The sequence below is a fragment of the Colobus angolensis genome, unplaced genomic scaffold (assembly GCF_000951035.1).
Source record: "Colobus angolensis palliatus isolate OR3802 unplaced genomic scaffold, Cang.pa_1.0 Scaffold51, whole genome shotgun sequence".
Classification (NCBI taxonomy): domain Eukaryota; kingdom Metazoa; phylum Chordata; class Mammalia; order Primates; family Cercopithecidae; genus Colobus; species Colobus angolensis.
Window position 1 is genome coordinate 1,245,855 of NW_012118599.1, and position 23,006 is coordinate 1,268,860.

At 33.8% G+C, this 23,006-nt stretch overlaps 1 protein-coding gene across 3 annotated transcripts in view; it reads left to right on the forward strand.

Moving 5' to 3' along the window:
* BMP5 (bone morphogenetic protein 5) overlaps positions 1–23,006 on the forward strand; it is a 123,648-nt gene that overhangs the window by 81,812 nt on the left and 18,830 nt on the right. For all 3 annotated transcript variants that reach the window (XM_011960187.1, XM_011960190.1, XM_011960188.1), the window contains 2 exons: positions 830–978; positions 21,180–21,374. In XM_011960187.1, the coding sequence (XP_011815577.1) occupies positions 830–978; positions 21,180–21,374 (344 nt within the window). The remainder of the gene's footprint in view (positions 1–829; positions 979–21,179; positions 21,375–23,006) is intronic.

Sequence of the window (23,006 nt, forward strand, 5' to 3'; positions counted from 1 at the left end):
GTAAAGATTAAATGTCACAAATAGGTAATTTTAGCTCAGAGACTGGCTGTAGTAAGAGAATAATAAATTATTCATTATAATTCAACAAATGTTTATACATTTGTAAATATAGTGCTAAAATTAAGATTCAAAAATACAAGTATAAATGTTAATAACAGTAACACTGTGCAGATTATTCTAAAATACATAAGTTCATATTCATAGCCATTACTGTCCCAAGGGGACTTAAGCTTGCAGAAGATATTAACAAAAGTTCTCGTAGATTGTACCATTCAACTCATGGGATTTGTCCCTTAAACCAGTGGTGCACTCTGTAATCCTATCTTGGTGTTTGGTATCCATAAAATAATTATATAATAAAAATAGAAAAACTATTAGAAAACTCTTTCTAAAACAGATGATTACATTACATCCTGCCTGTGTTCCATTCATTTGAGAATTCACATTCATCCAAACTGGAACAGCTACTTTCATTTGTCTCTGTTCAGTTTAATCCTTTGTTTTGAGGACTACTTACAGATGGTGGTTACCAGGAACGCTGATGAGCAGAGATCAAATTAAGAGCACTAAGTCAATTTATAAAGGCCAGTGAAAAGCAGGAAAATGGAGATTACTTTCAGATAGAGATTACTAATCTGTACCAGGTTTGGTTGGGAGCCTAGTAACAAAGGGTTTTGTGTCTTATTACTCATCATTTGAGTCACTTGTTCTCCTTGTTCTTAACTCGTGTTATTTTACAGACTGCTTTTATAATGTTTTCACTTAAGTCTGGGAAATAATGATCTTCATTTAAACCTTTAACTTTTTTTGTTGTTCTTTTTCTTTTTAGGGATGCAGATCTGTTCTTGTTAGACACAAGAAAGGCCCAAGCTTTAGATGTGGGTTGGCTTGTCTTTGATATCACTGTGACCAGCAATCATTGGGTGATTAATCCACAGAACAATTTGGGCTTACAGCTCTGTGCAGAAACAGGGGATGGTAAGCACTGAATTTTATATATTTTTTGTGAAGCTTGTTTGACACATTGAGAGTTACAGTTTTTTATGTGATGTAACCAGTATATGTTTTATATTTATGATGTCCAAGACAGCACATTCCATAGCGTAGTGCAAAACTATATTAGTTAGTTAATCAACTTAGAAACACGCTTATCCAATACATTTATTGTCAGGCTCTGGGGAGGGAGGTAAAGAAGATGTAGGTGCTGCTACTGCTCTCCAGGGATTTTTAGTCTAGTGTTGAAGACCTATATATGTAAGTTAAGTAGCACTACTCTAATACAACAATACCAAAAGAAAGATATATATAAAGTGATATCGATCTTTATCTTGATTGTAGTGGTGGTTACACAACTATATAATTTGTAAAAATTTATAGAACTGTACATCAAATAAGAATAAATATTACTATATGCAAATTGTGTCTTAAAGCTTGACAAAAACAAGGATAAACATGTATCAAAAGAGACACTAGGGAGGTAAAGGAGCTACCAATAATACGAAGTGGAAGAGAGAATGGGGATGGAATGAGTCACACAAAACTGCAGAAAAATAATACCAAGTTAGTTCCTTACCTATTGCAATGTTTGATCAAAGACTACTGCTCCAGAATTACCTGTGGAAGGGTCTGTAGGAAATATTTACTTTTGAGAAGGTCCAGAAGTAATTCTTGTGCTCACAAGTGTTTATTGGGCACCTACTATATGCTGTGCACTTGTCGAGATTCTGGAGATATAAAAGTGAGCCAATGCAGGTGGCTTTATGAGACTTGCATTTGAGTGATATATGAGTTAGTAATAACACAGTAGTATTACTGAATGCATATCACAGCACACTGAGGAGTTCAATGGATCTGTGAACATAGGATGGTGACTAGATATGAACTATAATCTGAAATACAAAGATGTGATTGGGGAAGAAGTTGGGGGGCAGGCAATTCAGACACATGGAACAGAATTTGCAGACTGTGGCGATGGTGACACTGGCATATTTGCTCAGAAGACTCAGAAAGCCTAGGCCAATATATTCAGAACTTTGTTGCCGTTTGATCACTCAAAGTTCAAACACTCTAAACTCAAATCTAGCCTTGCAGGTAATTTAAAATTATATTTGTCATGATAGGAGGATAATACATAATTTAATGGTGTCCTATCTTTAAATATGTAATGTTTAATTTTAAATATTTATAAAAAAAATCATGGAGATCTGCATACATTGAGCTGTTATTTTCTACCCCAAAAATGTTATCAACAGGGACAGGGAGGATAATTTTTAAAAAGATCATTAATAAGAGAACATATCGTATTTAAGGTTCACTGCTTCTAGCTGTCACAGAATTAGGCAAGAAAAACATTAGGCCTATAGTCTGCCTCCCTCATTTTTCCTTGCTGTGTTACACAAAAGCCTTGTTTAATAAACCACTGAGGTAAGTAAAAGTTGTGCCTGTCTTGGACCTTTTTCAAGGAGATTTATTGCTATAAATACTTAAGACTTCATTATGGCGTTGTTTTACCTGCAGCCAGTTTCACACCTATGGGTAATACCATGGCCGATGCTGTGATTGCAAAGATTATGTATATGGAATGAAGTTCATACACAAATTGAATATATTAAAGGGTTAGTCTAGTGAATGTGTTATGGGTCTCAAATCTTGACCTAGAAAAAGAAAGTTCTTACTGAAAGTGTCATAGCCAAAATTTCAGACCTTTCCTCTGCTGTCAAATCCAGATTTTTCCGTAGCTTTTAATTACAATGGCTGAATTTTCATAAACAATTCAAATATTCTGGATTATAGGTTAGAGTCCAATTATGGCTCTAAGATTATCATTAAAGGATCCTCGGAGTTCAAGCATTATAAATGTAGACTGAGTAAAGCACAAATTTAAATAATCTTCTAAGAATTCTTACAGTGTTAAGCTGCTGTACATTTTTGGTCAGAAATGTGACTGGGAAATTGGCAGTGGGGAGGTAAGCCAATTGTTCCTTCCCTGGTATGTGGCCGTAACAAGAAAAATGAAATTAGTGGTATGTGCTTCTCCCACTCTCCTCTTTGGAGATATGCTTGAAATGTCTAACTAAACAAATCAAGAAATCTATGAAATATGATCAGCCTGTTTCCTTTTAATTTCCATCTTCCCTCATGCTCCACATGGATTTTCTAAAGTTTCTCTTTTTTTTTTTTTTGTTTCCCCCACTGTTACATTGTATTGGTTCTCTCTTATACTATTTCCATTATTTAATGTTGTGTTCAGTTTATCTTTTTCTCTTTGAGAACTAGTCTGTATTTTGACTTTCCCTTTCTCTCTGATTAATTTTCTCTTATATTGCATGGGTAATTTGACTTTAAATTACTAGTGTGTTAGTTTTTAGCCTAGAGTAAACTAATGTTTTACTCCTTTAAAAGGTTTCCAAATTCTATATTTAAGAGTTAGATTTGAGATATGCAGCCTTTTGTTGCTTTTCTTTATCTCTCTGATATTGTGTAACTTGAAGAATTTTCAGATGGTTAAACATGCTAGGCTAGCTGGCTTTTTGCTTTTAGGCAATACTTAACACAGAATTTAACCAGAAGTGGAGCAGATAGGGCCTTGGGAAAGCAACTGATTCTCCTGGCACCTTAGTTTTATTAACTGCAACCTCATGGAGAATATACATGTGACATTTCCTTGTAAATATGAATAACCAGATGCTTCAGCTTATTACAGCTTCACTCATTACCACTGCTGATGTTCTCAATGTTACGTTGCTTCAGAGCAGACAGACCATCTTTTATTTTCAATAATATATTCCGAATGTTTTCTTCTAAGCAAAAGGAGTTGAAAATCATGAAAGGATGATACTCAGGATAGTCTGCTTTCAAATTCATTTGTAAACTGTTATTCATTTATCCATTTGTCCAACATACAATTATTGAGTATCTGTGCATGCAAGGCAGCAGGTTACAAAAGCATATCACCTAAGAGAAAGATATAGGTAGCTAATTTTAGAAAGAACAAAGTGCCCTAATACTGAAAAATAGTGATACAACAAAGACACCATGGGAAAGCAGAACATACATGGCTAAAGACACGTGGGATGGAGCCGGGTAGAGGTGGCCTTGAAACTGGGTCAGCAGTTAGGATCCTAAGGAATACAGATGAAGAGGAAGGGAAGTCATGGAAGTATGGGAAGTGATGGTGAGGACAGGATAATTCACTCCTGGATGAAGAAACAGTAAGTAGATGCACACCATGTCAAAATGGCATGGTATATTCTGGAAAAATTTAACAGTCCAGGATTAGCTAGAACAACTTTCATGTATAAAATGTAATTGCAGATGCTATTAGGCAAGTGATCTGTAAACAAATCATGTAAGGAATATGAAATCTAAATTAATTGTAATATCCTCTTGTAGCTTGATCGTGAGCCATAAAAAAGAACTAAACTTATTACTTTAATCAATCACAGTAATACCACTGTGATTACAGGTTTGAATGAATGTCAGTTTCATGAGGTCATGGGACATGTATCACTCATTCGCACTTGTGCTCTCAGTGCGTGGCACAAGAGTGGCAGGTCGTATGTATTGAAGATGCCTTGAATGGTAATTGTGTGAGTTTGTAATTAAAAGGCTCTTGTAGTTCACTTGCCACTGAACATGTTCCTTTTAAGAAAACATTCCAAACTGAGTTTTGGATTATTAGTAACTAAACCAGTTTAATGCAACATAGGAGCAGAATTTTGTAGAGCAAACCACAGTACAGAAGTTAGATAGTTTAAATCATAAGGAAAGGAAAGTCAGTGATGTGTATTATTAAATTTTGTTTAGCCTGTCCCTGTGAAAAAAATACCAAAAAGGTCTAAATATATTTTGGGAATCAAAAGGCTGCTGAAATCAAAAGTAGCATTTTGATTCCTCAGAGAGCCTGTGGAAATTATGTCAGTTTATGAAATACTCTTTTTAGAAATTTGACAAATGAACTGCAGTGGATTTGGCAAGAGCGTTCAAGAATATTTTATTATTTTTCATGCTGATAATTATCAGAGCTCCATATGTTTGTTTCAGCAAAATAATACAAACATACAAGTAAGCAAATGAAAAAAATATATTGCTGCTTCTTAATGGCAAAATTTAGAGATTCCAGACAAGATGTTATATCCAGTTTTACAAAATTGGTTTTAAAGTTCTCAAGCACTTTCTCATGGTGGTTAATAAACCTCAATGATAAAATAAATTCTATTTTTGTTTTTAGTAGCAAATGAGTAGACTTAAATCTGTCCTAAATTATTGTAAGATTTCCAGTTCTCTACATTATAATGATACCTTAATTAACTAACATACTAGGTCTTTATTGACATTGCTAATAAATCTACAGTAATGATTTTTCCTACACACATATGCACGTAGTTTATTACACAGATAGCAATTTAGTCTAACTTTAAAGACTTGAGTTTTCCCCCCAAACACTATAATTTTCCATTGTTTGATGCTTTATATAGTTTAAGCCTTCCAAGTAGATTAATTCTTTTTTTCAAACTTGGGTTTATAGAATAATTTAGAAATGGGAAAACAAAGATAGTATTTTGGGGTTCATTAGAATGTCTTTTAAAAAGCCCTATGTTTTCAGACATTTTCAGTTTGGCAATACTCAGAATGAATTTTGCCAGTGACTTTTTTTCTTTCTATTCATACTTGCTTATATATCAAGAAAAATTCAATCCATATGTTTCTGATTCATTTGTATTCAAGTCATCAAAATGTTGTTTTGTCAGAGAGTTGTTTAATATCCAAGAAACATTATAAGGTTATTTTTTAGAAGTAGGACTCTAAAAGCCATTTTGAAAACAAAGTCATAGCGTAATTTTCAACCACATCAAGGTAAAACTTTAGGTTTAAAGTCAGAAAGTTTAAAGTTTCACTAAATTCTGTACCCAAATCAAAAAAAAAAAGATTTCAGAGGTATTAAACTGTCAAATTATATTATAACTGATACTTAAATGTAAAATAAAGAAACTTACTGCTTACAGTAACTTAGAATTTAAAGTTTTGATATTTAATTTAAATGAGGATAAATGAACAGATAACTACATTCTGGAAATAAACATTTTAAGAAGAAATCATTAGGAAAACTAGATTAAAATCTGGGCTCTGACAAAATATTTACCATTTTAGCTATTGCATCAATAAAATGAGTGTGATAGTAATTACCTTACAAGGAATGTGAAGTTGTATTAGATGATAGTAGCTGGCACATGATAGGGCACAAATAAAGGTCTGTATGATAAATTGGACTAGAGATTGTACAGACTTTTCACTTACATTAGCTCTGGTTATCACTCCTTTAACTTGGGACTAGTTCTTTTATTGTGGAGGTTTTACAGATGATTTAAATAAATTTTAGATAAATTCACAAGTGATAGTCCACAGGAAAAAGGTCAGACTGATATATATTCTGAAACTTTGAGTTGACAGCAGAGTATATAGGCAGTAATGTTATTAAGCTCATGTTTAATAATATTGGTTGAAAAAATAATTACTGGTAAGAAACTTTTAACCTGTTTCAATCTAGGGTATGAAGTCAATAGAAATGAACACTCAGACATATGTATCATGATCAATTGATGCTTATATTAGTTGGCATCAACCAATGATTGATGCTTATATTCATAGACATCACAGAATATTAAATTATTAGTATTTAATATGGTAGTTTTTTGAGACCCATTTTGTTCTTAGAAAAGTAACATATTTTTGGAGATTACTAATTTCATCAATGAAAATAAGGGAAACAAGCTTCTTGTAACCCAATAGGATTATGTATGGGGCTAATTTATTAAAGGCTAACCAACATTAGCATAAAAAACTCCTGTTTAAAAATGCCTCAGGACAAATTACTAGTATTTGAGTTAGTAAACCTATTAGTAAGCATTAAACAGTAGAATGGATTCTAACAACGATAATTGAATTTATAAGCAGGATTTTAATGTTCATAAAACACAAGATCAAATAAATATTAGTAGTCTTTGATAAAGAGTAGAGTCCAATGGTCCCTAATACCTGTTGTGCTGATGTTTATAGCAAACCACATAAAATCTCTACCATATAAATGGTATTTCCCAGAAAATGATCGGAGAGCTGAGATTTGAGATTTTGAGATTTAGGCTTTAGAAAATCAGAGATTTTCTAAAAGTACCAACAGTTTAATCCTCTTTCATTTTCACCAATATTATTCTGCAAACTTCAAATGAAGTATTTTGTTATCAGGACAATTAACTTGAAAGTGGGTAATTTTACATTTCATTATGCAGGATGTTGCTGTGTTCTCTCCTTTTCAACCTGTGATAATTTTGGTTGTAGTTGTTCATTCTCAGTCATTGACAACTGTTACAGCTATGTTAACAAAGAACAGGATTCATCTTTTTCTACAACCTTGGGTTGTTTTTCATTCCTACCTGCATAGTAATTTAACATACTGATAACATTTCTTTTCCAAATTAAAATATCCAGTAATATCGCCTAAATGTATTCTGTTAAAATAAGTTTTTCCAAAATTGCCACGTCTTTTGAATTGCAGTATATTCCTAATTAGAAACATATATTCCAGTATCTAAAGTCCACATGTGATTATATATTAAACAAAGGTTTAATTTGCAACTGAATACTTTTATGTTTATAAAATTTAAGTGTATTTGTGTGAGAAATGCAGAGTTCTTAATATAATATCTACTTAAATGTAATAAGTCCTAGAATCTGCTATTTTTAAGTGGAAGTATCTGGCTAAGTTTGTTGTGTTATTCTTCGTATCCCTAAGAGAGTTGTTTTTACCTCAGGGAAAGAACTCAAAATTAAGCCTCTGTGTTGTCAGAGGTTTAATTTATCTGTGTCAAAGGTTAGATGATCTATATGGCTGGGTAATCTGAATATCAGCTGACAGTGCTAATAAGTAGCAGAAGAAATTCTGAGATCAAGGGTGATAGTTTTCTTTTTCTCCTGCTGTTTTGACTACAGTTTCTCATTATTATTTATCTAAGTTCAAAAAGTTGAATTATGTCCACTTATCTGAGGATCTTTTAAACATTCTAAGATTTGATAATATTTCCTTCTCTTATCTGAATCTTATCTTTTGAAGTAATTAAGTCATTTTTGTTCATAAAACCATATGGCTCCCCTTTTGCTGACTTTATGGTGATGACAGTTGGTTTTAAATAAATAAATGAGAGAGTATCTATATCCAAGACACTGAATCACATATCTTGCTAGAGGTTCTGAAAGGAAAAAAGAACATATACACTTATGATTTGCTCTAGATAAATATTGTTATAAATAAGTAGTTCTTTGTATATTGTCTAATGTTTAAGGATAATTAGATATTGACTTCTGAATTAATATTTAAGAATAAATTAGGAGGACAGCAGAAGAATAGTTATCTTCCAGTGCCTGAAAAAATGAAATTAATAAATAAAATTGAACTTTTACTCTACAGTCCACAAGTTAAATCAATGTGCATAAAAGGCAAACTGAGGGCTCTTTACAAAAGACAAAAAACCCTGAATAATGGAAGCCAATGGCCATAGAATTGTTCGTTCCATGAGGAATAAGCTCTATGTGACTTGAAGAATTCACTATTTAGTTGACTTCTTGTCTAGGAATTATACTGCATAATATACATTTTTAGGTAATTTCTACAGTCACTTACAACCTTGCTGCATCATATAATGGTAAACCAATTGTAATATTTAAGCATATATTTATACTTTAAGCATTATATTCATGTATATAAAAATATGTAGAGAGGGTACAGTGAATGGAAATGCATTGTCTTAGATGAGGTTGGTATTAAATAATTATATTCAAACCCCAACTTAAGATATTGTATAAAACCAGTGATGGAGAAACTGGTAAAGAGAAGCGAGAAAGCTAGGCATGTTTTTCTGTGTGCATGCATGTGTGTGTAGACATGGAATACCCAGGCATATACGCAATCTCAAGTAATTGTGTTAGGGATCAAATATAAATTCGTAGTTGAAAATCTATAATTATTAAGATTTCTAGATAGTTCTTCTCACAGCATTTAGCAGGATTGTATTTTCTTTTTAAGTGCCATACTAAATGTTTTAGTATCATAGCAAAACATAAAACTCAATCTAAAGTTTTCCATAACATTTTAGAGTGGCTTCTACTTCTATCAAATTTTTTCATGAAATTTCAAAAACATCAAAACATAAATTATCTATGGCCATGTGTTACTTTCTGAAAATCGTTTTGTTTTTTTTTTATAAGAAATCAAGCCTTGGAGAAATATTTAAAAGATGTGGCTAAGAGAAACAACTATGTTGATCATTTTAATCTGAATGTTTAGCAAAAGTGTCCATTGAGAATTCCTGTACATTTATGGTAAAAATGACTAGATTCCTACTGAAAATAAATATGACATAGATATCCCTTGGGGTTTGAAATCAGTATTTGTTAATTTTCCAAACCCATGTAAGCTGTGACCCATGGGTTTTCTAACTCACGTAATGTCTTAAAGCACATCGGAGAACATAAATCTTCCCTGTATGCTTTAGTTTTTTGTCATTTGCCCACTGCATACAAATGAGCAAAATCTTTAATATGTCTTTCATGGCAGGAGAAACTGAACGTAAATAATGGATCACTGTTAAATTTCTACTTGCTTCAACCAAATATCTCGTTAAATCTCTTATTAGCCATATAGCATTTTCATAAAATGTACTCCATGTATTTCAAACTCATTCTTCTTATCAACTTATTTTCTGTCTACACAGATATCCTCTTTTTTATACGCTGATTTCAGCAATACCTTTTACCAATATCAATTTGTTCTTTTATGCTAATATTTAGTATTTTTGAATTCTACATGGTTAACCCAGGTTTAACTTTCTAGGTATATCTTTAATTCATTTTCAGTAAGAATTTAAACCATGCATTTCCTGTAATGGACAACTGAAATCAAATAAATACCATTAGTGGAAACTAACATTGCTGAGAGCTTACTCAGTGTTAAGCATTTTGCTAAGCTCTTTAAGTGAAATATCTACTTCTTCTTAACCCATTTTGTACATTAGTAAATGTAGCTTAAGAGTAAATCTAAAAATGATTTGATTTCAGGGCCAGCCTCTTACAAGTTATATTATTCTTTTATAAATTCTGAACTGAAAAATAATTGTATTGTTATAATTTCCAAATAAAACAATGTCATTAAAAATGATTATTATGGGACAGAATTGAATTTTATGCTGTATCTGTTGGGAATTATTTTTGGGTTTTTATATTTTCTCTCTGGAGTTTAATTGTGATGTGGCCGACAATACGTAACAGTAATTCCGTCGTATTTTTTATTTTCTAAATCAATCTCTTAAATTTTTTTGTCTCTTTATGTAATTATAGTTAATTTGATAAATTAATAAATCGGAAAGGAGAAAAAGAAACTTTTCTTCTGCCGATGATTCACTTCAACATGTAATTTAGTCCAATTTAATCTATTTATTTAGAACTTGATAATGAACCCTCTCTTCTTAATTTAGTCTTGTATGATGATTCGTTGGCAGAAAATAATTTTTCTTTATAAATAGATATTGATTATAGAATATATTCAATAATAAATTGAAAGACCAAATTTTGCTGTTTAATCATGTCCATTATATAAACAATATTTTAAAACTAGTCTTTTTTTCTCTTGAAGAATTGCATCTCTTTATTATGTCCTCTTAGGATAATTACATAGTAGTAAACATTTTAAAAAGAATAATATATGAAACATTTGGCATTGTCTAGTTAGTTCTCTTCTTCAAGTCCCAAAGAAGGTAACATTTGTAAATTGAGACTTGCAGGTTTGATCATACTTAAGAATATCTTAACATAATTGGCAGATCACAATAACTTAATTCAGAAGTATTAGCTTTTAGTTTAGTTTATATATATTTGAATGAGAGCCACATGGTTAACATAGTTTGCTTATCCAAAGTTTAGCATCACAACTAAAAAACATACATGAAAAAAGGTTTTAAAATTATTGACTTAAAGTAAGCAGTGACAAACAGGGAGTTAGTTGTGGTTCACTGTCTGGCAAAATATATATTTTACTAATTTTTAAGATTTCTTTTAATGAAAAGGGGTTCAGAAGTGCTTGGCTACGTCTGTATTTCTGTTTTTGATTTTTCCCTAATTCAGAACAGTAACTATGGAGTACCAGTCTTACCAAACAAATGCCAAAGTCAGAAACATATTTCAGTTTTTGTTGTTTGTTACATTTTCTCTTCTAGACTCTGTAGCTAAACTAATCATGTGTGGGGTATTTTCATGTTAATATCAATTTAGGGTCATGAAAAATATAAAATATTACTTATTGTCATCATACACTGGAGTTGACCCTTTCTCTTCTTTTCTTTCTACTTAAGTTTTACTTATTGTTGACACATCTCTCTCAAAGATATATTGCAAAACTAGCAGTAGTGCTGGTATTTGTATCCTGAGCAGAGAACACAAGTGGGAAGAAGAGAGAATCTTTAATCATCATAAGGCATGAGCAACCACTGTGGCTCTATGCTGCTGAGAGTTAAAGATTGGCATGCCGGTAATAAGATTATAAGAGAGAGAGGAAAACCAAAACAGAAACAAACAAAAAACAAAGGCTTCTAACCATCAAATCCAGTAGTGTATGTTGGAAGTGGCAATCAAAATTTGGATGTCTAAGAATACTTTGATAATTAAATTATGTATCACCACTCCTTAAAAATGTATGCTAATGGCCGGGCGCGGTGGCTCAAGCCTGTAATCCCAGCACTTTGGGAGGCCAAAACGAGCAGATCACGAGGTCAAGAGATCGAGACCATCCTGGCTAACATGGTGACACCTCGTCTCTACTATAAAATACAAAAAAAAAAAAAACTAGCTGGGCGAGGTGTCGGGCGCCTGTAGTCCCAGCTGCTCGGGAGGCTGAGGCAGGAGAATGGCGTAAACCCGGGAGGCGGAGCTGGCAGTGAGCTGAGATCCGGCCACTGCACTCCAGCCTGGGCAACAGAGCGAGACTCTGTCTCAAAAAAAAAAAAAAAAAAAGTATGCTAATTTCTCTTTTTGGGGCATGTAATTGAATCTAATCTTTTTGCGACAGTAATTGAATCTAAGTTTCAGTTAGCGTAGAATAGCAACTGGGGAAGCCACCTGCCTTCTTATGGCTGGTAAGAAGTACCGAGTCTTCATCTTCCTACTTACTTACTAAGGAAAGTCTGATCCTGAACTTAACGAAAGCAGCAGCTATAACATTGTTCTTGAAAAGTATGATATGTATGCCACTGACAGGCTGTTTTTCCTCCATTCTTCTCAAGGTGAAAATATACAGAAACCCAAGATGAAAGTATCCACCAGTCTCTAAAAAGTGAACTACTGTGTACTTAGAGGGAAAAGCACACTACTTTAGTAGTGTGACAAGGCTGAGTTAAAAATCTGACTCTTTTTTTAGTCTTATTTTAAGAGTATAACAGTTGCTATGCTGTGAGGAGTAAATAAGATGTATACAAATCAACTGGTAAAATACGTGTCTTCAATAGATGGCAGCTGTTGCTTCTCTCTTAATTTCAGAAATGTTGAATTGGCTTTTTCAATTCCCAATGTCCCTGATTCTTTGAGACATGCTTCTTATTACTCTCAGGTACCAGTTATATGTAGAAGTGTTCTTCACATTATTTTTCTCTGAAGTAACACAACTGATAGAAATATGAAAGTTCTACTAATGCTATGAGGTCAGATGACACTGCTGACCTAGATTGAGCACAAGGAAAACACTCTTGGAAACAAGCTATTATGTTGCATGCCAATGGTTCAGTATGCTTTTGCTCTGGGGGCCAGCAAGGAATCATGGTGGTGTGAGATTTCACCTTGTAACTGGTCCCTTATGTCGGGCAGGCTAGATGGCATTCTGGCCGTAGCCAGATACGTGAAAAAATAGTGAAGAAAAATTCTGCTTCTTTTTACTCAGGAAAATGCTTTATGATCAGCCTTCATATATGAAGAAAATAAGCCCCAAATACTAAAACTCCACATTTTAAAATTTATTATTTATAATTGAAACAATAATTGCACATATTTACACAGTACAATGTGGTGTTTCAATGCATGTGTACAAAGTATAATGATCAAATCAAAGTGATTATCACATCTATCATTTTAAACATTTATTATTTCTTTGGCAGCATTCAAAATGTGTTCCTGCAGAAGTAGTTACTATGGCATATTACATTAGGTATCTCAGTATCAGTTCTCTACCGCATATTTTAGAAAATATATTTTACTTTTTTTTCACTTTCTTTTTTCTAGGGTACAGAATAATTTATTTTTCTTCTATTTTGCTGGTACTAGACTGATCCAAAGATCCTGGAAGTAGCCTATGATCATTTGATAGGTTCGTGTACAAATCAAAAGGGAAGGTCAAATATTTAACAAATACAATTTTCTGTATGATAGGTCGAGGTGGGAGAATCACCTGTGGTCAGGAGTTTGAGACCAGCCTGGCCAACATGGTGAAACCCTGTCTCTACTAAAAAAATACAAAAACTTCACCAGGCATGGTGGCACATGCCTCTTGTCCTATCTACTCGGGAGACTGAAGGAGGAGAATCACTTGCACCTGGGAGGCTGAAGTTGCAGTGAGCCAAAATCACATCACTGCACTCCAGCCTGGGTGACAGAACAAGACTCCACCTCAAAAAAAAAAAAAAAAAAAAAATTGGAATAATATAGTAGCTGGTAAAAGAGTATCTCCTTTAGATACTCATAAATTTCCCAAGTAACTACTCTAAGTTTCAAAGACCTCTTTAATCACTATAGGTAAAATGCAGAATACTAAAATTTCACTACTGTGAAACAAACTAAAATGTGTTTGACATCTAAAAGCTTTTTGTCATTGATGTTGTAACACAAAGAGTTTTTAAAGTTTTTGGTTGATTTCTGCTGAAATTCTGCTTCATTATAGTCTTATTAAAATCCCCCAGGCTTCTGAAGGAAAAGATTCTTTCATTTAAGATATGTACAATTTTTATTTTAAAAAATCACATAATAACTGGAGAACAAAACAAAAAATAATTCACTGTTCTCATGGTTTTGTGAAAAGAATGTTTCTGCTGTCTTAAAATAAATGAGGGCTATAAGACCAACTGCTAACCAATCTTTTTGGGGCATGTGACAGATGATGTCTGTAAAGTTCATGGGACCTCAGGGGAAAGGTGCTGTATATAAAGACAAGAGCTATTAAAAAGTAAGTGCTTTTGTGGAGGTAAACTACAGTTCCTAGCGTGAGATTCATATTTCCAGCAGCTGAAAATAGGGACCAAGTAAAACACATTTGTTGGGCTTGTCATGCCTGAGACAGTAAGCCCCTCATTTCAGAGTGATGTCCCATGGAAGGAAACTAATCATTTTCCATCACCTCAGTCCTGCCCTCCATGCAATAAAACATTTCAGCATACTGGACAGCTTCCACAACTGGGCACAGATCTCTGGCCATGCTGCTTTATGGTTCTCGGCTTCTTTGTCCTCGGGCCCTACTTTCTGGAGCCTCGTGAGCTTGGGTTCTCAAGGGTTTGTGTTTCTCCCCCTGCATGACTTTAGTTACCATGCCAGTGTTTCTGACCAAATATCCTGTTTCTTTTCTAAGCCCCATCACTTTATCAAACTATGGGGCATGACAGTGTCTTCTGCAAAGTTTTTAGAATGTCAACACTTTAAAAAATCTCTATCTCCTTTAAACTTCTTTATCCCTAACACACCGCAATCATATAGAAAAATGGATTTCTTCTACTGTTATATGTTACCAGGAGTTGTAACCATATTTTATTTATTTTTTATTTTGAGATGGAGTCTCGCTCTGTTGCCCAGGCTGGAGTGCAGTGGCACGATATCTCGGCTCACTGCAAGCTCTGCCTCCTGGGTTCACACCATTCTCCTGCCTCAGCCTCCCAAGCAGCTGGGACTACATGTGCCCGCCACCATGCCGGGCTAATTTTTTTTTTAGTAGAGACGGGGTTTCGCCATGTTAGCCAGAATGGTCTCGATCCCCTGACCTCGTGATTGGCCTGCCTCAGCCTCCCAAAGTGCTGGGATTACAGGCGTAATCCACCATGCCTGGCCGTAACCACATTTCTTATCCACAGAAAACTCTCAACTCATAGTTCATATCAGCGTGTCGGGTACTGCTACTAATAGCCCTTCCTGGATTTTATTTTTCCAGCATGTCTTTTTTTCCCCCTTTACTTATGAGCCACAGAATCCTATGCTTGTTTGTACATACTATTACATTTGTCCCTTCCTTTGATTTTCACACATTACCAATAATACATAATTATCAATATATAATATTGGCAAAGTGGCTTTTTTTAAAGATTGCTCTTTTAAATGTCAGTAAAAAGAAGAGATGAGAAAAGTCCCGCAAAGGTATTGTACACCAAACAATATTCTGGGGTTAAACAGAACCCCAGAATTACTGTGAAAAATCACTCAAAAATCTTATCCTGTTCTCTACAAAGAAAATTTTAATACTTAAAAAAGTTTAAAATCCCAACTTTTCCTCGTTTTTGTTTGAATTTATAAAGCAATGTAAACCATTTGAAACCATTTGAAAAACAAGAATGTAATAAGGAGGAACACTGAATTTCCATTTGTGATACTTCAAGTCTGTGTACTTAAGTCTGGCAACAGGTCTGCGCTTTTACAATGAAACTAAAAAAGACACAAAATTTTCATCAATGTATAACAAAATTGAAATTTGTAGCTAAATTACAATATACTCAAGATTATAGAAAATTTAAGTACATATTGAATTTCAGTAGAGAAGATTCTATCTTCCCCACGTTCCTTAAAATCTGATATAAAAATGATCTATTCTGTATTCTGGGTGGTGAATTCTATACTTTTCAAATGATCAGTTTGTAAAAAGGGTACAATTCTAGTATAATGTAGAGTCATAGAATCCGTAATTTCACAGTACCAGAATCAAATTTAATCACAGGTTGAAAATAAGTGAAGATCAGATAGATGTGTAGATGTGAGACAACGCACTGATTTGACTACTGCTAAGGAGTCCATAATGGATACTGCAAGAGTCTTTTTGAAATGAAAAGATAATTTGTGCACCAGTTGCATCACAGGTGTTTTGGGTTAAGCAGTCAATTACTGTGGGTTTAGAGGAGAAAAAAACAAACTGGAATGTATGCTAACATCTCAAAATGATATCAACGTTTAGACTCTGATAAATCCTCAAATGAATGTTTTTCAAACTGTGTATCCTAGAGGGAAACTCAGTGATCATATTTGGAACCACTTATCCTTATAACATCAACATGTGTCTGAAGAGCTGTTTTATGTCAGAATCTCCTTTAATAACTGTGTTTAAAGAAATAAACATTTTGAAAGTCACATTTTCCAAAAGGAGTGGTCTGAAACACAAAACCAGTGAGTTTGGGATAGAGCTTTGCTTTGCCAACCTACCTTCCCTGTGACTATAAATGTGAAATAGTTTCAGTTGTGTTCTTAGGCAAATGTGACCACAATAGCCTGACCTCAGTACTTATTTGAAGTCATTTGGGTTAGAGTAGCAGATCTAGAAGGACTGAATCTCCAGCCTCAGTTATGACAAAATTTAGTAGTTCAGAGTTCCAGCCTCATCTACATCCTTCTTGATCTCTGCATGAATATAATAATAATTTCTTAGAAGATATAAGTCCAATCCTATCTTTGTTCACTGAGTTAATAAAACTGTAAAATAATATGCCCACATATTTGCTGCTTAAATTCTCACTGAGATTTCTGTACAATAATTTTGAGGAGAAAATAAGATGAACAAAGTGTAAATAGTTCTTTAAAAAACTTTTCATGAGCAAAGATATAATTTTTTTGTTTTTGTTTTGTTTTTGTAAATCAAAAAAGATGATATCTATGCCAATAACAAACTCTGGATGCCTACAATATATCATTACCACTTTCATTTCATAATCCTAGTATTATATGACACCCAAACCTGAAATAATTGGGAATAAACAATGTTTCTTTGGGTCTAACTGCCACCGGCAAGATGACTGAAATGTTGGTACATCCTCCAAGAGCCTTTTCAGTCGCCTCTCTGCTGTCTCTTCTTCCCTCCCATTTGTGTGTTTAAGCTTGAACAGCTCTCAGCAACCAAGCTTATTACCTCCTATTACCACCCCATCCATTTGGCAGATCACATCCCTACCCTTTTTCCAGTGTCCACATCAAGACGTGGATATCATACAAGGGAATTTTTCTCCAGCAATTGGAGCCACTTTATCCCATCACTGGCATTTTCTCTTGCTTTGGTATAGTTATTGATGCACATTGGAACTCCCAGTGTTGTCAGATTGCTGCTCCACTCAGCTTTGAGCTGGTACTACTTTCTGAAGTCAAAGCTGATGACTAATATGGAAGATCGTTTTGGAGCTCATTCTGTTGCTGCCATCCTGACCCAATGTGGAACTGCTCAGAAGCCATTCTTCTTATATAGAGAGAATCTTTGTTCACCACTTGTGTCACAGTCTGTTAGTGAAGTTCCAAAGTAGTGCTACCTTGTCTTCCCAGTATTTTAGAGACTTTGGGTACAAAGGATGTATTAGATTTTCTTTGATTCCCTTTCTTTCTAGGAGTTAAACATGCATCTATTGGAGCTGTGCCAAAAGTAACTCTGAGATACAGACTTAAAAAAATCACTGTGGCTCATCTTTTTCTTAAGATGACTTCTTGCCCACGAAATTGCTCAATATTCTTTAAATATATGCTTGGTGAATCAAATCTATCACCATTCTAGCTATGCCTGAATGTGTCTGAATCCTAAGGTGACTAAGCTTGGGCTCAAGCTGGTATCCTTACCATCCTTTATTTTAATGTTCTTTTTGTTACTCACCCCCATTTTCATTTCCACTGTATATTCAATGCTTAATCTTTATGTATATTTTTAAAGTAGAAACTACCCTAAAACAAGAATCAGCTTTGAAAATTAAATCCATGGTGATACACACACGTAAAGGTAATGTGTTTCTAAATCAAAATGCTTTAGGTAGGCTTCTTCAGTTATATATTTGCAATATCTAAAGCATACCGTATGTTTAATCATACCATTTAAAAAGTTCAAATAAAGTTTTATAAAGAATTTACTATTTTTTAATACATGCAGTGTAGTCTAGGTTTCTATCAGTACTTTACTAAAACAACTATTCAGTCTTTGAAAAGGTTTAGTCAGCATAATCAATATTAAGTGTATTCTGTCTGAAAGACTAGGTCAAATAGTTAATGCTCTATGGTATAGCTCAAGACCAAGGGTAACTGAGCAAGCATTAACTTATGGAATCTTAATAGTCACCCCATTGCTGAAGTAAAAAGGAAACCAAGAGGAAACTTAATAATATTAAAAGTTATTTTAAAGGGAGTTCACATTAGTTTGAAGGGTACTTTGCTTCACATACAATATCCACCTTTGTAAAACCTAAGAAACCCGTATTTGTAACATACACACATCTTTACAGTTTTTAGAACATAAATCTTCAGAGCAGTATTATTTCTCCACAGATAAAAATTAAAATATTGAAAGTCTTTGGAATAATAACAAAAGAAACCCCTCTGCAACCCAAAGGAAACTTGGAACTTCTTGTTAAGTGCTTATTTAACTATAAAAGAGTCAGTGTGTGTTGTAATGAATGGAAAATTGATTTTATTGTATTCCATTTATGAACATCTCACAGCAACCTATTTCAGTATTAGAAAGATCATATATTAAAAATAATTTCTGCAGTCATCAATGTATACAAGTTAAAATTTAGTTCCTGTTAAATTAACACTTCATTAAAATATCAAAATAAAAGCTTCGACAAATACTTTTTTATGTTGTACTCCAAGACAGAAAAAAAAAATTTAAAAATTTAAAGAACAGATTGCCAGTTATTCTATTCTGTAACAGTTAAGTTTCTCAGTTCTTTTTTTTTTTTTTTTCTTTTGCTGAGCTCTCTGTCACTGGAAACATCTTAAACCAATTTCAAGTGCTACACCTGAATAAACATGTTGTAAAAGTGTTTATGTATTGAAGTGGGTCAGTTCAAGGTATGGTATTTGGCTGGAACTTCTAATTTCTCTTTTTACAGTGAAAGGGCTGCCAGAAGGAGGAAGTCTGAGCTGAATTAATACATTTGTTACAGTGGAAGTAGAATGGAAACTGCTCTGACCACAAATCAAACTGCCTCTTTCATTTATGCCAGTGATAGAGTTTTTCTAAGAAATATAGACTCTGGCATAGAGCCACTGTAAGTTTGCATTTAAAAGAGAAATCTATATGCTTTGTTTAAGGTTTACTGCTTTGATTATTTGTAAGTCCCTTCTCTGGTAGGACTGAGTATAGTTATAGTGGCATTTGTGAGGCAGATGGCCATTTTAATACTTGTAGGAATTGAACAAGTTTTCCCAGTAGGTCGTAGGACAATTGTGGAGGATACCTATGCTGTCTGAATTGATGCAGCCTTTTTTTTTAACCAATACCTCCACATTTAAAGGACCCCTGTGTCCCTCTCGACAGCTGCACAGCCTCATGTGACACGGTCTCAGTTTCTGACAGTAGAAGGTCTCTGCACAATAGAAGTACACACAAAAGTTTTTATGCTGCCAAAATAAATTTCGTTAAGAGTGAGGGCTTATTTGCTAAAATGCCACTGATGCCATTTCGGGGACTTGCTTTCCTTTTCTTTCTTCTAAGGTGCGTCAGGTTTTATAACGGAGTGAGTGAGGTTGCTCCACAGTCTTTACTGAATAAATATTTTAAGAAAACATGCACATCTCTCATGGGACAAGCCAAAGTCAATCATGCACATATTTCAAACCACATTATATAGTATTCTTAAAAGATTGCTAACTTCTGTATCTAGAGTAGCAACTTTGCATAAGATACAAGTAATTCTTAACTAAATTTACAATTTAAGGTTAAATAGTTTATCATCTTTGAATGATTTTCATTGAACCAGATATCAATGGTTTTCTTTTCCACATATATAGAAAATATAATTTTCAGTGATTATTTTAAATTAGAAGAGCCTAATAAAAACTATTAAAAGAGGATACTGTTAATACCTAACTCTAGGGCATTTGTGGAATCAAATTAAATAATGCATGGAAACTACTTAGAAAAATGCCTAGCACAGCAACCACTCCAAAGTGATTTGACATAGTTGTAAGTATTATTATTATTACTAACCACATGGGAGAGGTACTTTATCAACTTTATCTCTAGGGCACCTTGACTTTTAACTCACTCCTATATAGGTGCTGGTTGTGTCCCTTTTCATTGATACATAACCACATCAAAGAACTCATAAGGGTCTGAGGCACACGCTAGTTTATAGGCAAATTTGAGTCTCGAAGCTCATTTGGATTGTTTTTTCTTCTTTCTGAGAGTCTCCAGGCTTGGTTTGCCTCTTCTGAATTCCTTTCGGTAAACATTTAGGTGTGTCAAAACTCAGAAGGGGAGGAATTCCAAAGTTTCTGTGTTTATTTCACAATACTTCACATTGATAATTATCAGGTTGGTGCAAAGTTAATTGCAGTTTTTGCCACTACTTTTAATAGCTGCGGGTTAAAGCAGACCTCCATCCCCAGACTAGGCTTCCAGAATGACTTGTGAAGAGTTTTAAGTATAGTGCAGCTTAGTAAATGTTGCTGGGCACTGGCCAGAGGTGAAGGTGGAAAGGCTATCAGCACTAATTAACACTTGAAAGGTTTCGAATAGGCTGGAGAAAGTAGAAACACCCTGCCAAGTATTCGGCTTTTATAACTTGAAGGAAAATTATAGGGCATTTAGTGCAGAAGAGCCCATAGCTAATATTTTTTAAGTTGCTATTTAATGTGGACATTTCCAGGTGAATGAGTAGTCAAATCTTCCAATTTATAATATTCCTAACTTCAAGGTCTCAGAAGCTATCATCAGTGAGTGAAAGCAGCTGGAGGGTGTTCTGTGGTGGAAGAATGATGCAAGATGAAAAACCATGCATGGATAATGGTCTGTAATAGTATTGGCCTGTAAGGAAGGCATTCTGATACAGTTTTAAAACTTTTCCCCTTTTCAAAGTACCCTCAGAATTCATTCACATCAGGTAATTGTTCTTTCTTTTTCATGAACCAAGTGCTTTTGTGTTACATTCTAGGACACAGTATCAACGTAAAATCTGCTGGACTTGTGGGAAGACAGGGACCTCAGTCAAAACAACCTTTCATGGTGGCCTTCTTCAAGGCGAGTGAGGTACTTCTTCGATCTGTGAGAGCAGCCAACAAACGAAAAAATCAAAACCGCAATAAATCCAGCTCTCATCAGGACTCCTCCAGAATGTCCAGTGTTGGAGGTAAGAATAAACCCAAGCAGCAGTTATGCACAGAGAGTTATGGGGTCGTATGTTGCAAATCAAGTAGCCACAATAAATTTACCCTCTGTATATACCTTCAGATGGTATATTAAATCTTCCAGTGATGTTTCTAGCATCCCAGAATGTTTCATCAGTGAATCACTCAGTAATTCATTTTAAAATACGTATGAGTTGCTTTCATATGTTGAAAGATTCAGTTCAAATTCAAATCAAGATGGCAGTAATAGAAATATGAAATGGCTAGATCAACAAAATCTCGCCAGAACTGAGCTACACAACTTGCTGAGCTAACTTCCTCAGGGCCTCTCAAAAATGGATGGGCAACCAGGTAAATTAAACATAAAATCCTTTCTTTAGTACTTAAGGCAATACATTTGAATTATGCCACTCAGTTTTATTTTTCTGAAATTAGCAGTAGAATGACATGGAGAGGACAATGATTAAAACAATATTTATCTTTTTATTTAGAGGACTGTTATCTAGATAATTTTCTTCAGGTGTGTCTACACACACACACACACAATCTTTCAACAAAATATTGCAAATGCACAACTGATGTCAAAGTCCTTTCAAATTAATCTGTTAATTATAGGGGGATCAAATTTCAATTGATCAGAAAGCATCTAACTGCCAAAATTTGTAGTGGCTTAATCGTATTATTTATACCAAGAAGTACCTTGTTTAGTCCAGGATGCAAACAGTAAGCTATTAGATGAAACTGGTGGCTATTTTAGTCCAAAAAATTGATTTTGTTTATAAAAATAAATGTGAAGGGGGAACTCATCCTGGAACATCTCCATTTAGCACCACATACTTACCTATTTGTCAAATATGCATTATTCTGTGTTAATGGCCAATTTATGCATAGTACTCTGCCAGGAACGATGGATGAACTGATAAACAAAAGAGTCATGATTCCTATATATATTATTTTAGCAAATTGAAATTCTAACTTCAAACAGTCTTTGCCATTATTCCTAAAATCTTCATTTTTCCAGGTTACTTGAAAATGACAGATCATATAGCAGCTATTTATTACTCAAACATGCATGAGTTTTTAGATGAGAAATAGATGAAGACTTTTGTTTGTTTTTATTTGCTCAGAGATGTTCCATAAAATTACTAAGTGGAATTCACTGTACTCTTCCTAAAGGGAAGGCACCAGGAGAATCATGTTAGAAAGAAGTCCTATTTGTGTGTTAAGCAACAGAAGCAGGAAGGAAGATTTCTGTATGGAATTGTATTATACTGAATTAAATGCTACTTATAAAGTGATGTTTTAAAATAATTTTCCAACAAAGAAATTTAACCACTTTTAGTAAAGCATGACACTAGTGCCTTATTACAAAGCTATTTTTAAAAGATCCTCACAAGATATTTAGTTTGGCAAAAAGTTGTAATTACTTAATATGAAAGGTGGAGAAAAATAACTTTCTAAGACCTTTTCTTCCTGGTAAATACTAGGCTGTCAAACTTGTATATTTTTCTTTTCATGTAGAATGGTTCTAAGTTCGGTTGAAATGTTTTTAATTTAATGTAGCAGCCTGTATTAAAAAAGTTTTGCTAAACCTTGAATAGAATAGTAAATAGAATAGTAAATAATTTTGGAGG